Source organism: Aplysia californica, unplaced genomic scaffold (genome assembly GCF_000002075.1).
Source record: "Aplysia californica isolate F4 #8 unplaced genomic scaffold, AplCal3.0 scaffold00029, whole genome shotgun sequence".
NCBI classification, from domain to species: domain Eukaryota; kingdom Metazoa; phylum Mollusca; class Gastropoda; order Aplysiida; family Aplysiidae; genus Aplysia; species Aplysia californica.
Genome location: NW_004797299.1, coordinates 2,305,449 through 2,320,887, shown reverse-complemented (window position 1 = coordinate 2,320,887; position 15,439 = coordinate 2,305,449). Strand labels below are relative to the sequence as shown.

Below are 15,439 nucleotides of genomic sequence, written 5' to 3'. Positions count from 1 at the left end.
ACTACTACTACTACTACTACTACTACTACTACTACTACTACTACTACAGTCTACAATCCTGCAGGTGTCTTATAAAAAAGCTTCATTGTAGTAGCCATCCTGCTACAGTAACACAATTGATCTTCCGGTAAAAGTTTAATCCCCCCCCCTTTTCCATATTAAAAATATACTTAACCAACTAGATCTATGTACATCTGGGGTCTCTGTTCTCTGTATAGGGCTAAAATGGGGCAGTCGTGACGCAATGCACACGCACATAAACACACAAACAGACAGACACACACATATACACACTCACAAACACACACGCACACACATACACCCATACACACAAAAGAAGAAAAATAATACATTTTGGCTTATTTTTACACTGGTGGTAGGGGTGGGGACTTTGGCGAAGTAGACCTTTACCGAAATTCCCTTGTCGCTTTTTTGTCTTGGGACTGGTGGATTACAGCTTTGAAGATTATGGTCGTGCTGATGTTTTGTGCTGCCATCGACCCTCTGTCTTCGGGTCGTTGGGGACATCCGATTAAAAAAAAAAAAAAAAGATCCGTTCTTGTGCGCCAGAGGCGATTTTCTTAACCCGTACTTTGAGGTTTGATAGACTCTTGGTAAATTCTGTTTTTCTTAGAGAAAGTATAAGTTATGTGAAGTGAAAGTGTTCAAATATGAAGTAATTGTGTATAGATTTTCCTCCCATTGAGAGACCGGCTTATTATCGATAGAGAGGGGAATACATTCACAGGAAAAGGTCAGAAAACCAAGTCAAAACAGACAGCGAACATCTTTCTGAGAGAATGATAAAATCCAGCCAGGTGAATCGATGCCAAAACGACATCTTTAAACAACTGGAATGGTTGTCTCGATTTTTTTTTAAAAAATGGCTGTCACCAAAGATCGTACATAACAAGATAGTTCACTCAGCCAAAAAGTCCGCGCATTGGTTCAGATGGCGCTGCCGCTGCCGCTTTGAAAGAATAGGAACAGCACAGTTTGTTAGTTTCACTTTTATTGTTTTTTCATACTAGTAGAGTAACTGTAAGCAAAGTCCGCGCTTTTTCGAAGAGGGTGCCACCGAATTTTAAGAGCAATTTTTTAATTGGCTCAATAAGAGGAGTGGACTATCTTGTATACACTATTTTTAATTGGTATGATCGCCGTTCGTGTACGCATTACGGCGTTTAGTTTGTTTTGGTAAGCTAAAGAGTAGCAGTAGAAAGGCTGCAGAAAGAGTCAGAGGAAGGGGTGGGGGTGGGGATGGGGGGAGGGCAAAAAATGGAGACGAAAACAGACGACAGAACACATGGTTAAAGAGCAGGATAGGAGGTGAAAGGAGAGCATTTTGGAGAAGAAAATTTGTTTTTTCCGTCGCTGTCAGGTTTCGAACCCGGGACCTATCGAATGAAAGGCGAGCACCGTAACCTCTAGATCACGAGAGCCCCCGTATTACGACGTTCTGAAACCCTCGTTGTTAGAGTAGTCTTCATGGCTCTCCACCTAACTGGCTTGTTTTAGCCAGAGAATGTTTCTTTGAAACTTATTTTTACAAGTATAAGTGTTACGTCCCAAGGGACACGAGTAACTAGTTCCGTTTAATCTAAGCTTTCGTAAGAGTTTTTTTTTACTGCTCTTGCAACACAAAGAGATCGTGTAAGCACCGAAGATTAGATGTGTTACTAGAAAGTACTAAAAAAAAGAGAAACACGCATGTTATTCATTCGTAACTTGAAGAAGTGATGTTTCTTTACTGTGGTATGCTTGATATGTCAACTGGAATGGCTCACATGCGGGTAACTTGAGAACGACGCATGTACGCCATTGGCCGATATTTATAGTAACAGCCATCTTGTTTGACGTCATTGAGGGATTCCCACTTTGTTGTCGTTCACGGTGGCAACACGACTGCAAAGCACTATTGCAGTATTCTACTGTAGCCTACAGTGGCGTGGTGGCGGAGTGGTTAGTGCGCTTGTCTCCAAAGCAGAAAGTCCAGGTTCGAGCTTCGGTTCGGCCATGGATTTTTTTTTGGCCCACCCACCTGTAATGGGTACCTGACTTCGTGCTGGGGAAGTAAAGGACTAATTCAAAAAAATTCAGCTTCTCACACCTAACACACAACTATAGAGACCTCAAAATTCACTTATATATTAAAGGTCGTATTGTGAGTAATCTGCAATCTTCTATTTTGTGGATGAATCTAGCGGTTGCCATGGTAATGGCGGTCATTGTAGGAAAATGACAATTTTTTGGTATGTTTTCTAAATCCATCAAAGTCACGACATCACATGGTTTTTCAGTTATCTTATATACTTTTTTGAGAAAAAAAAATAGTCCTTTACTTCCCAAACTCAAAGTCAGGTACCCATTACAGGTGGGTGGGCAGGAGGGGCGAAAAAAAAATCCGTGGCCGAACTGAGGCTTGAACCTGGACTTCTGTTTTTGAGACAAGCGCACTAACCACTCCGCCACCCTGCCACTGTAAGCTACAGGCTTTAAAAATACTGGAATAGTGCTTTGCGGTCGTGTTACCACCGTGGACGACAACAAAGTGGGAATCCCTCAATGACGTCAAACAAGATGGCTGTTACTATAAATATCGGCCAATGGCGTACATTTGTCGTTCTCAAGTTATCCGATTGGCTCCAACAGATTGCTCACTTGTTATAATAGGAAACGGGCTTCGACCCTTTGTTTAAGGGCAACCTAGGCTGACAGGGATACAACGTCCCAGCTGCATCACCGAGCTACTAAATAACACCACCCCCCCCCTCCCCAAACACAGGAGTCGCACTCTAGTCTTCTGCGTGCGACGGCGAAATTTCTAGCCACTACACAACAGACTCTGGAAAACTTGTACGTACTGCCTTTTACTTGAACAATTTTACAGAACTGAAAGAGCCTTAAAAATCTTTTACAATAATGATTAATTATACATGTAATGATTCACATACCCCCACCCCCCTTCCCCATACCCCTCGCCTCTCCAGAAATCTTTCCGTTCGTTTCAAATTCGTCGACATCTGAAGAAGTTAATGAAATAATATCTTTCATATTCTGAAGGTTTCTTTTGTGTATATTCTGTGGTGTTTAGAATCCTTTATATTGTGGTCTGCGTGTTCCAAAGTTATGTCCAGTTCAGAACTTTCGAAACGTTTCCGACAACACTTCATGCCAAGGGTGCTTGCCGATAAAAAAAAATTAATATTGATATTTTTCTCATTTTTCATAATCGTTCATAGCGGTTGAACAAACACATGCCTGAAAGACTGGCGGTTCTTAATAATTACTGTTTGAAATCTTCCATGAATACACCGACTCCTGGCTGTTCAATTTAGTGTTTGAGTATTTCTGTCAACTTTTTCCTGCTTCAAGGGATAAAACGGGTTCCAGTTAATCAATCCAGTTTTCTTAGTAAGCCAGCTCTTTTTCCAAAAGCAACAATGTGCTTCAATTCTTGTTTATCAACTTCCGTAGTCAACAAACATGTCCGTTTTTCAGATTTCGTACGCTCTAATTTGCATCACTTTATCTCGTCTTTCTTTAAGTTCTAATAGGCTGGAAATAATTTATGCTGCACGACGAAGTCAACTTGGACACCAATGTTCGATTTGTACATATAGATGTAATGTTTTTGAGTCCCCAAGTGGCCATGATCAGAATGAAATATTGTGGTAAGTGAACACAAATCGTCATCCAAAGATACAAGGGAGCAACGCCCCCCCCCCAAATCCCAGCTCTAAAAACTCAATAATAACAACCTCCCCCCCGAAACACAACAGCAACACACACACACACACACACACACACACACACACACACACACACACACACACACACACACACACACACACACACACATGAACACCCCCCCCCACATACACATGCACACACACACACACAAAACAAGCAACACCCCTTCCTGAAAAGAAAATGAATTTAAAAAAATTATATACCATCATTTATACAGACGAGGTTGAATTAAGAGTACCAACTCCAACCTGACGTGTCCTACATCATCTCTAGATTTTTAAATAAAAAAAGCAAAGAAAAACCACCAGGAAAAATGTTGCCTATTGGCGATTAGTCTGAAAAGAGGAAACGATTTTTGGTTAACATTTACACCATCGTAAAATCAAGAATAGGGCGTATCGAATACAAACAGCTGTAGGTGATCATGCCCAAATTCGTGTACCTTGTTTGAGAAAAAAATAAATTATAGATTATTTATGACCAGTTGTTAACAGAATAGCAAGGACATGGATACATCGAGAATTGTAATTGTGGCGGAAAAAAACAGCACTGATTGTTTTACAGGAAGCAGTGTCATTTAAGCGCCTCAATTTTGTTTATAAAAAAAAAAAAAAAGCATTTGGACCAAAGTAAACGTAGTCCCCTTTTATTCTCAGCCGACGGTGTGCACCTTCTCTTTGTCCCTGATCCATTCTGAAAAGAATGGTACACAGTAACTTTTTCTCGTAGCCCACTGAAAATATTATAACAGAGGATTTATTTTTGCCTCACCTGGACCCCCCCCCCCCCCGCATTTTTTCCCCGTTCTTCACTTACTCTTCTGGAACTTCTTGATGCTGGTCAACCAGTGTCTGTGGTGGCGAGGTTAAAGACTCTTAGCCCAGAAGACAAAGCTGTGAGGTCGATCACATGTGAGGAAGAAGATCATTTCATTTGTTTTCCTTTTGGGATGTAGCATCCCAAACATTCCGAGTTGGCTCTGATAGGAAGACCGACTCGAAGCATTTGTCTATTTCATGAAAAAGCGTGTTTTGATAGGAGTGTAGAACATTAAAGATTCTCTCCAATTGATCGGAGTTCGTTGTGGTTTTTTTTGCCATGAGCTCCAAGAAGCTCAGAGTTATTTAAAAAAGAACACGTTGCTGTAGTGTCAAGACTGTAACAAAGCGGAAAATTCTCAAACTAGTCTCTACTGGGATTTCATTCAGTGCAGCACCAAAATGAACAAGTAATGAAGGTTTTATGTCGTCAAGATTTTTTCATATATCAATATTATCATTACGGCCTATCATAATTTCGTGGAATTAGTTCGGGGACCTGAATATTGGTTCTTGAAATAATAGTTCGAATTTTCATATAATATTATGTGCAACAATCAATGACTAAAGGGAATAGGATGAAGGAAAGGTTGCTCGATGATATTTCCCGATGAGCTTTTGTCCCGAGGACGCAACAATCCCTGAAAAATGATGATTAAAATCACCAGATGCATGATTTGGTTTTTATGATAATTGTAACAGTCTTTGAAGGAAAGGTAATCACTAGTTTAAGCAACATCCCCGGGACAGAAACAAAATAAATGAGGTGATTATGCCAAGATGGCATCTCATTCCTGTGTATGACAAATTTGTAATGTAACTTTACCTGCTTGAACGGTTTTTAATTATAAGCTTGTCCTAAGTGCAGTATTTAGTTCATTACGCTAACTCTGAGCCCAACAAAAGCAAATACTAATAAACGTAGGGTTGGGACTAACAAATACATTAAAGAGCTACAGTAAAGTTGTAAAACGCATTCACCTATCACCTATAGGACCAAATCTTTATTACCAATTATGAAAATAGTGAAAATTAGGTTTAACACCCCTATCAACAATAATAGGTTATTTAAGAGGCGGTCCTCATCTCCGAAAGGACCAAGCCAAATTAAATGGGAAATTCGTGTAAAGTATCTTTCCCAAGGACACACCGTCGGACAGAGCTGACACTCGAACTCCCGAACCCGCAATCTCACGATCACGGGTCCCCTAGCCTAACCACTATGCCGCCGATGCCATTCTATTGCAAATGTTTTACTCACCATCATTTTATTTTGGTTTTTGTTGGGAAATAGCATCTCAACAAAAAGACAGAGATGATCTTTTTATTGCTTCTCCACTTGGGAATCAAACTCTTATCTTTATCATGCAACGACTATGGGCCTTAACATCGTATGTAGCACAGATGCGTGTCTCAAGCTCTTCGAAATGCAGAAACACCGCCAGTTTCATCACATCATATATGCATCAGTGACGTCACTTCAGACATGGCGACCCATTTGGATGAATGATCAAGATCAAACATGGGTTGAGACAGACCTAAGAAGAGTTGATAGGACAGCATCAAGGAATGGACAGGCCTGGAACTCAAAGACACGCTCGGGAAAGCTTAAGACCTGAAAGAGTGGAGGAAGCTGGGGGTCAAATCTTCCAAAGCGCCCAGTCTACGGGATAGTTGAAGGTGAAGGTGAAATGTTGCTGCGTATGGAGATAATACAAAGAGTATAAAGAAATACAAGCAGGCCTACAGTTTGTTTAATGGCGGATTGAAAATTCCAGAAAAGGACACACGTTTAGGACACTTTCAAATTTCAAAGTCAGAAGCAAGCTGAGAATCAGGGAGTTGACTCGCTATTTTCAAGATAGTAGGCGGCAGAAAGCTGGAGAGGTTATTATGGCTCTTGACTTTCCAAAATCAGCCATTCATGGGATTGTCTATGAGCAGTTAGGGTTTCGTAATGTGTAGACCCCATGTGTGAAAATACGACAGACAGAAAGAGATCTGGAGTCTGAGAGAGGACATCATTCTATAACATGACAAAGCCACAATAGCCGTGGCTGGAAGATATTAATTGGACATCTTACAGTCTCTTCTAGCTACTAAAGAGATATTATCAGAAAAAGGCAATAAGAACTGGTCTTATTGTTGAGGTCTGAGACTACCTGCATTGTCTTGAACAGAATTTTGTCAAACGAGGGATATAATCATCATCTGATGAAAAGCTGACTCCTCCCCCCCCAACATTCTACCTTTGGTGGAACTACATGTTGGCCTATGTTGAAACGTAGCAGCTGGACGATCTAAATATGTGCGCTGGGACATTGTATATCTTTCACTTCAGTTTCAGTTTGCCTTAGCCATGGCAGGTGGTGTCTGAGCTATCAGCTCCCTAAACGATTTAAATTGTATTGATGGGAGTAGTAAAACTTCAAAAAGGCATAGAAAAGGACACCTCTTTTAACGTAACAAATCCAGTGAACACTGGTTATGCAAGTGAGACAATTTCTGGGCCCCTTTTCAAAAGGTAAATAATGCTACATTGTTAAGTTTTGAAAGAAACTAACTAACTAACTAACTAACTAACTAACTAACTAACTAACTAACTAACTAACAACGAGACTTATACATTAAAGTATTCACTGGCTATGTGAAGTATTCGATTTGATTTGCATTTCACTTTTTAAAAATACAGACAAAGCACCTTGCTTATCTGGTCAAAACATGTTTTTATGCGAATTAAGTCCTTCTATATTTGACCCCCCCCCCAAATCACACGCACATACACACACAACTTTCTGAAAACAGGACTCTTGTAGTGGGCTTGCTGTGTCAAGACTGAAAAATACAAAAAAACGTGTTCTATTCACCCCCCACCCCCGTTCAATCAATTGCTCAGGTGCACGCAAGTCAGCTCAGCGATAGGAGAATTATGGTGTCTTCTGGCGCTGTATATCAGCAAAAAGGAAAGTCTCTATCTAGATTTATTAGCCTCAGTCCCATGTACTATTAAATTTCGCTCTTATAAAATGCATTTCCGTTTATCTAATGGTCCAGTTAGTGCAACCATTTAGTCACCCACACGCAAATTTAGCGTCGTAACAGCGACTGACTGGTCTGAAAATAGGCGCGGTTTTGCGAAAATTCGCACATTTATTGCTAACATCTTGGATTTATTTCTTGCGTAATCCCCCCCCCCCCCCACTTAAGGCTGATCGGCGACATTTAAGCAAAGGGTCGAGTAGTGCAGAGGAGCAGGCAATTATTGTAAATCTTTGACGGGGCGCTGTATCATCGCCCTGAGTTAGGCTATTTGGAAATCGTTGTGCTTCGATCAGGCAGTAAAAGTAAATTTCGAACCCCCTCTCTTAAAATAATCTAAAGGTGTCTTTCTTACGTGACGTCATCGCGACTAAAATGTGGTGGCCCCACTGAGAGTGGGGATGTCAGATGAGCATAATATTAGCTGAAGTATGTTAAAACAAGCAGGCCTTACGCTTGTTTTTACTTTTACTTTCCTAAATAAACTACTTTCGACCGGAATCGAACTAAAGTCTTTTGAGTGCAACAGCGCAGAGCTTATCTTTTAAACTACAGTCACAGGCATCGGCGCTTGTAAAAATCTTAATGTGCGTTGCAAAAAATAGTTAATCGACAGAAGATGGATCCAGGATAGCTATCTTTTACTGTCATCGATTAAACGTGCTGTCAAGATAGATTTTTCTTAAAGTGGTGATAGTTTAGGTGGTATAGATCTTCGCTTAGTCAATGGCTTGTTATTTATTAAAAAAATCCTTGCAATTGGGTTCTCTCTCTCTCTCTCTCTCTCTCTCTCTCTCTCACACACACACACACGCACACACATACAGAGTGAAGTGGACAAAGGGAAATACAGAGACACAAACGTAGATAGATAGATAGATAGATAGAGAGAGAGTGTGTGTGTGTGTGTGTGTGTGTGTGTGTGAGAGAGAGAGAGAGAGAGAGAGAGATATATATATATATATATATATATATATATATATATATATATATATATATATATATATATAGAGAGAGAGAGAGAGAGAGAGAGAGCGAAAGGGGGAGGGGAGATAGATTATGTCTGATCTAAATCATGAAGGAGGTGACCTTCGACTCTGCCTGTACCGACCAAACCGGGCTGAAAGAGATACAGCATCCCATCGGAAAGATTGAGATACTTGACTAACACTTCTCCCCACACGGGAATCGAACTCAGGTCCTCTGCGTGTTTCGGAGAAGCACCTAACCACTACTCCACATAGATGCTTGTGCTTACTTGACTCTCTCTGGTATGGCGCAAGATAATTGCGTGTACCCTTGAAATTATTAATAATATTATTGCTCCAACGTACTTTCACTGAATACAGTTATTGGTGCACTCCAAATTATGAATATGTCCAATCAATATTTTATTTGCTCCAACGTACTTTTACTGAATACATTTATTGGAGCACTCCAAATTATGAATTTGTCCAATCAATATTTTATGCTTTTATCCCATCTGTAGTATTTTAAATCACTGTTAAGCACGGTTATGAATAAACTATTCGCTTTCCCCGTTTCCTTTTGGAACCATGAATGGTTATACAGTATCGAACTCTTTTATTGATTCATAATATAAAATTACAACGCGCTGAGCACAATACAAAACACGATTTAAAGAGAAATGTTTCACTTAACGATATAAATTCCCTTTTACGCTGCGAAACGCAATGAATATGATCGATTTAAAGCCATTAGCAAGAACACAGGGGTCCAATTTAATTTTTGACAACAAGGGATAAGAAATTACCAAAGTTACAAATAGGCGTGATATCTATATACACAAAAGTGGACTTGGGAGGCTTTGAGCACAAATTCCTCCCTTATAACCTAACCCACACCTTTTGAAACTTTGTAGGCGTCCACAGCATCCACGTGGCTAGGACCTAACTTTACAAAATCCTCGCAAACTGCTTTCCCCGATTTTTCCAAAATGCTTTGTTTCGTACACAAAAGTCATTCTTCTAGGACGCCATTGTAAACAAGTGAGGTTTCCGTTCTCTAGCCGTGCCCATTGATTCCACACCTTTGAAATTCTGGAGTGTACAACCACGAAAGTGGAATAGAGAATCAGTCTATACATCTATTGTTACGTTAGGGGGTTTCACGCTCGCCCGGCGAGTGGGGATTTCCGCTAAAATCCCGGTTTTTTTCCTCTTTCTCGGCTCATAACTTTATTAGTTCTTCTAGCATCATAAAACCAACATGAAATTAGAGGTCTATATGTGCTTTTTGTTTCCATGTTAGTTTCAATGGGGGCAGAAATGCGTAACATTATAGATTTTTGAGTTAACACTACAAGGGTCGTTACGCGTTCTGCCATAACGCGTGGCACCCAAATTTTGATAAATTTAGAGCACAGTGCATTTCGGGCGGTTTATTCGAGCGGAATTTTCCATCGCTAACCGTTGTAGGTGGCAGTTGAAATCACATGATTCTGTAATAGAATTGGACGCTGAAGAGTTTGCTACCCACCCAGAGTTTGTACGACGCTTGTGTAAAAAGTTATTGTAAAATATATATATTTCATCTTCTAAATTCGTTTTTATTAACTATGGAAAACGCTCCCGGCGCAAGTTATATTGATAGATATATCATTTTAAAAAATGATTAAAGTTTTGTAGAAGAAAATTGAACTTTACTACACTACCCTAGTTCATTTCGTAAGGTAAAGCAATAATTCACCCGCAGAGCCAGAAGTCAGGGGCAAGTAACTCTGGATTTTTAAATGTAACTGATGTAAACAAACAACTGTCATCAAAGGTATGACTAGTTCTGGGAGTACAAGGGTGACCAAAATTATGAACGGATGGATGGATGGATGGATGGATGGATAGATGGATGGATGGATGGATGGATGGATGGATGGATTTCACCGATCAATTTTACTGTATAGATCTAGATCATAATATGCTTATCCAAAGTCTGTACGCTATGACTATTTGGCAACTTGGAAACAAGTGTGCCCCTTTTCTCTCAAGATTTATTGCTTCATTCCAGTAGACTGTAAATATAGTAGGAAAATGACTTTCAGTGGATATTAATGCTCGGATCATTCCTTTCATCGAAAGGGGGCCCAGCTAGTTTCTTATATTTTTGAAAGGTTGTGAAGGAAAGACTTCTGATGCCGTTGTTCATCATCATCATCATCATCATCATCATCATCATCATCATCATCATCATCATCATCATCATCATCATCATCCTCATCATCATCAAGGGGCTCTCGTGGCTTAGAGGTTAATATGTTAGCCTCTCATTCAATAGGTCCGGGGTTCAAATCCGGATAGCAAGGGAACATTTTCTTCTCTAAACTTTTCTTCTTTCACCTCCTTTCCTGCTCTCTGGCAATGTTCTATTGTCTGCTTTCCTCTCCACCTTCTGCCCCACGCCTCATCTCCTTTACCTCCTCTTTTGGGCTCCTGACTCCTTCTGCAACCTTTCTACTGTTACTCCTTGGCTTCTTCTTACGCGTCTTTCAGCCACACCCCTGATCTTATGGAAGAAACATCTAGCCTTCTTGGACAAGGGCGAACAATCTCGGAGGTCCCGTGTGAAAGTTGCGGATATTAAAGATCCCTTGGTTGTCCAAAATCAATAAGAGTAGGCTTCGACGCCACTGGGGCAAAAATCCAAATTTCCTACCAACTGAAAATGTTTAACGTGTCCCGCGCGATCATATGGCCTTTTGCAGTAGCGAGCGCCGTAAAACGCTTACCAAAAAAAAAAAAAAAAAAAGAAGAAAAATTACATCATCATCATCATGTTTAATACAGTCACCACCATCACCATAGTTACCAACACCACCACAACAACTGCCCGGGCGTTGCACATTACTTCATTCACTCCTGTAATCAACTCGGCTAAATTAATGAAAATCTTTCGGGTGGCGTCTCCTCTCAGCCTTTAAGACATCGTCTGCACAGCGGCTAATTATATTTAATAACTCCCGGGGACTTTCCACATGGGATGCGGTAGCTTGGAGCGCACACGTCAACAACGGTGCTCAGGTAATAGAATTTAGTCACTAATGATGCTGCACGAGCCGTGCAGCCACATATATTTGTAAAGGAAATCCCTGAGCGGGCCCTTATGCCATTCTGGTAACGGTGCGGATGACTGTTGAAACTACGTTGGAAAGGAAAGAAAAACCCCCAAACAAACGGGTGGGGGTTCTTTTCTGAGCTTGCCTCTTATGAAAATGGAAGAGAAAAAAACGGGGTGGGGGGCTTCGTTGAGTTTGTCACGTTTGAAAAGGACAGAAAAAAGAGGGTTGGGAGGGGGGGGGGGGGAGGGTGAGTTCTTCGCAGGGATTGTAGTCGTAATAATGGGGCAAATCCTTAAGTCCGCACGCTTTGACTTTTAATTAACTGCTACTGTCGTTGTCATCTGCTGCAAGGATTCATGTGCGTGATGGTGCAATGCAGTGTGTTCTCTTTTGTCAGATGTATAGTGACATTTTTTTTTGGGTTACCAAAACAGGGTTGTTCTAAGACGACTTTTTTATATATTACTATTTAATTCTTTTCACAAGATATTCAATTATGACATTTCTAGCCCCCCCCCTCTACACACACAGGGACACTCATAATACTCTCCAAATTTGCTAATAATCAGGAAATGGTGCCCGGAATTATTATATGATTTTTTAAAATGAGCTCAGAGAAATGTCAAGATTAATCTGTAAACATAATATTAAAACCATAATCGATATCGAACTTTCGTCTTTTGAAAGTGGAATTTTTAGGGACATTTTAAATGTCATGACCGACATAATTTCTTAAAACATATCAGTGAAGAGAAACTGTTGTCTTACTCTTCTATTTTTTTTTCCTTTTCAGAAAAAAATTTAAAAAATCAATGTTTGTAGGCAAACTATGAGAAATTTTCACGTTTTACCTCAAGGTCTAGATCTATATGTAGAAATGAAAATGAGCAATTTCTAATGTTATGGTCTCAACAATAAGAACACCTGTAAGAATATTTATAATAATTATTATCATTACTTAAAACGCATTTTCTTTCTTTAATTAAAGAATATGTTACAAAAGAAGATCTGGGGTTCTGTTATTACCTTGCAGCTTTCATGTAAGCGGACCGCGGTCAGAGCTGTCTAGGTTCAAATCTTCAACTGGGCAATTCTGAGCTTGGGTTGTTTGGGAAATTATAATAGCTCTAAATCCCCATAATTCCTCTGAAGATATTGGAAAAGGACATACAATTATTGGAGGCCCCGCACGCAGCGTTACTAACCTCGCTCTCTTCGCCTCTTTAGACAAGGGGTACTGGACACACAGGGACAAAAATAAGCCTTTCTTTCAACAACAAAAAGCAACAACATAACACAAACAAACAACAGATAGGTCAAAACAATATATCTACCCTGTAATATGAACAACCGTCCTCCAATGAAGATTCTTTAACATCACCCTCAAACAAACATGCAATCAGGGAAACAAAGAAACAAAGAGGAAAAAAAGAAAGAAAGACAGAAAGAAAGAAGGAAAGAAACGAACCTAACAACAGACAATCCACCCAAATTGATACAATTGCAACAAACATGATTCATCAGGTCCCAAAAAAAGGAACAGACGAGTCCAACAATCCACATGTTCCGATTTATTTTCAATCAACCACGCTCAGAGACTGAATTGTTGGGAGATCTTCCAGTTCTCTTTTTCCCGAACTTTGTAACTGTCAGCTTGATCCAGCTATTCTTGTTAATGAAGCACACTTCAGGAGATTTCCCACTCAGCTTTTGATTCTGTTGTATTGTTTGAAACGCTAAGCAAAAGAGAACAGGCTTCATGTCAAAATGTCCAGGCTGTCAGAGTAACAAAACTCGTTCATGGACTATCTATCTATCTATCTATCTATCTATCTATCTATCTATCTATCTATCTATCTATCATAATAATAATAGATAAATATATCCCCCTCTCTTTCGTCTGTCTGTCTGTCTGTCTGTCCGTCTGTCTGTCTGTCTGTCCGTCTGTCTGTCTGTCTGTCCGTCTGTCTGTCTGTCTGTCCTGTATATTTTTGCCAGTAATGCTGCCTTAAGAAGCGGGACAAACAAAGACAATGACCTAAAAAGATCAATCAATTTTCCCCCACAACATAACACACACAAACACACACACGTGCACACACACACACACACACACACACACACACACACACACACACACACACACACACACACAAACACACACAAACTCACACACATGCACACGAACACATACACACACACACACACACACACACACACACACACACACACACACACACACACACACACGAGAGTTCATATGCAACCGTAAAAGCTTACGAGAAAACCAATACTCTTTGTACTATTATATCAGAAAAATCTTAATTCTTGAAATTCTTCAACGGGTGGAATACTGACAGTTAGTGAAAATTGAAAATGGTGATTATTAATGTGTTTATTGGCAGTACAAAGCCTATTAATGAGGTTGAAACGATCACACGAAATCTAGTGACGAGGAAATTATATTGTCAAGAGAAGTAGAAACAATCTTGGCATCTGTTTGATTTCAATTTGTCAATGTCGACTGAGGTAAATCATCTGATCGGATGCACGTGTTTAGGAATACGCATAATCGGTAAAATGATATGTCTCCTAATCAGTACTAAGTATATCTCAGTTTTGTCCAGATTTGATTTTAGTTATTCTATATTATCAGGAATGTGTCAGGAGAAATTATAGAGATTTCAAAGTTTAAAAAACGATGCTTGCGTTTAGTTTTACAGAAAGGAACAAAACTCTACTGCCTCTCTTTCCATCAAACTTCCCCGTTGTTACGATATTCTCCAATGCTTCTTTCCGCATTATGTGTCCGAAGAAATTTGCCTGTCGTTTTTGTGTATTCGTCATACGCTGTCTCCTGCAATTTGCTTCAACCAAGACTTTATCTAGTTGTCTATGGGATACGCAGCATGCGTCTTATGAACCACAACTCTGTCGTCAAAATTATTTTTTCCCAGCTGTTTATTGATTGCCCATGCCTCGCACCCGTATAATAGGATTGGCTCAATGTAACTTTTCAGTACCCTTTTTTCGTTTCCAGTGACAGATTGATGTGTGTGAGTATCTGTTTCATTTGTGGAAAGTTGCTTTTGCTTGGCAAATGCGGCTTTTAATTTCCGATCTGATGATATAATGGTCCCCAAATATTTAAAATGTTGCACTTGCTTGAGAGTGGTTTAGAAGTTACTGTCTCATAAATCTAAATGTTTGCATGATAATGTGCTATTATATTTTTGCTGTAGAATCGCTGTCGCACACAGGAGACTCAAGTTCGATTCCTGATTGGGGAGAAGATATTTATCGAGTATATCTCGAACTTTCTGCTGGTATATGGTTTCTAGGTACGTGGTTTCCAGGTACGAAGGCCCGCCTGCCAAGTAGTCTAAATTGTGTCAATAAGTTCGGTGTGTGTGCGTGCGGGGGGGGGGGTCGTAAAACACAAACAAATAAACGAACAAACAAACAAACAAACAGACAAACAAACAAACAAGCAATAGGAACCGAGCCTTCACAGCGAATAATGCCAGCATGACGTATGACACGTTATAGTATTGCTACAAGAGCCTCTACCTAATATTTCTCGCCCTTTTCACGTTCTGATCTGTCATTGTTTGTCTGGAACCAGATTACTTAATTAATAGACGCCGCAAGCAAGCACAAATTATTTATTTATCACGAGGAACGTAAACAACTTGGCATTTGGGACTAATAAGACAGTTGTATAGGAGAGAGAGAGAGAGAGAGAGAGAGAGAGAGA

General features: G+C 39.9%; 1 protein-coding gene across 1 annotated transcript in view; it reads left to right on the top strand.

Moving 5' to 3' along the window:
* The window catches only part of LOC101854924 (metabotropic glutamate receptor 6-like), a 22,895-nt gene that overhangs the window by 4,258 nt on the left and 3,198 nt on the right, over window positions 1–15,439 (top strand). The window contains exons 2-3 of the mRNA XM_035973762.1: window positions 4,410–4,465; window positions 12,298–12,330. Of these exons, the coding sequence (XP_035829655.1) occupies window positions 4,410–4,465; window positions 12,298–12,330 (89 nt within the window). The remainder of the gene's footprint in view (window positions 1–4,409; window positions 4,466–12,297; window positions 12,331–15,439) is intronic.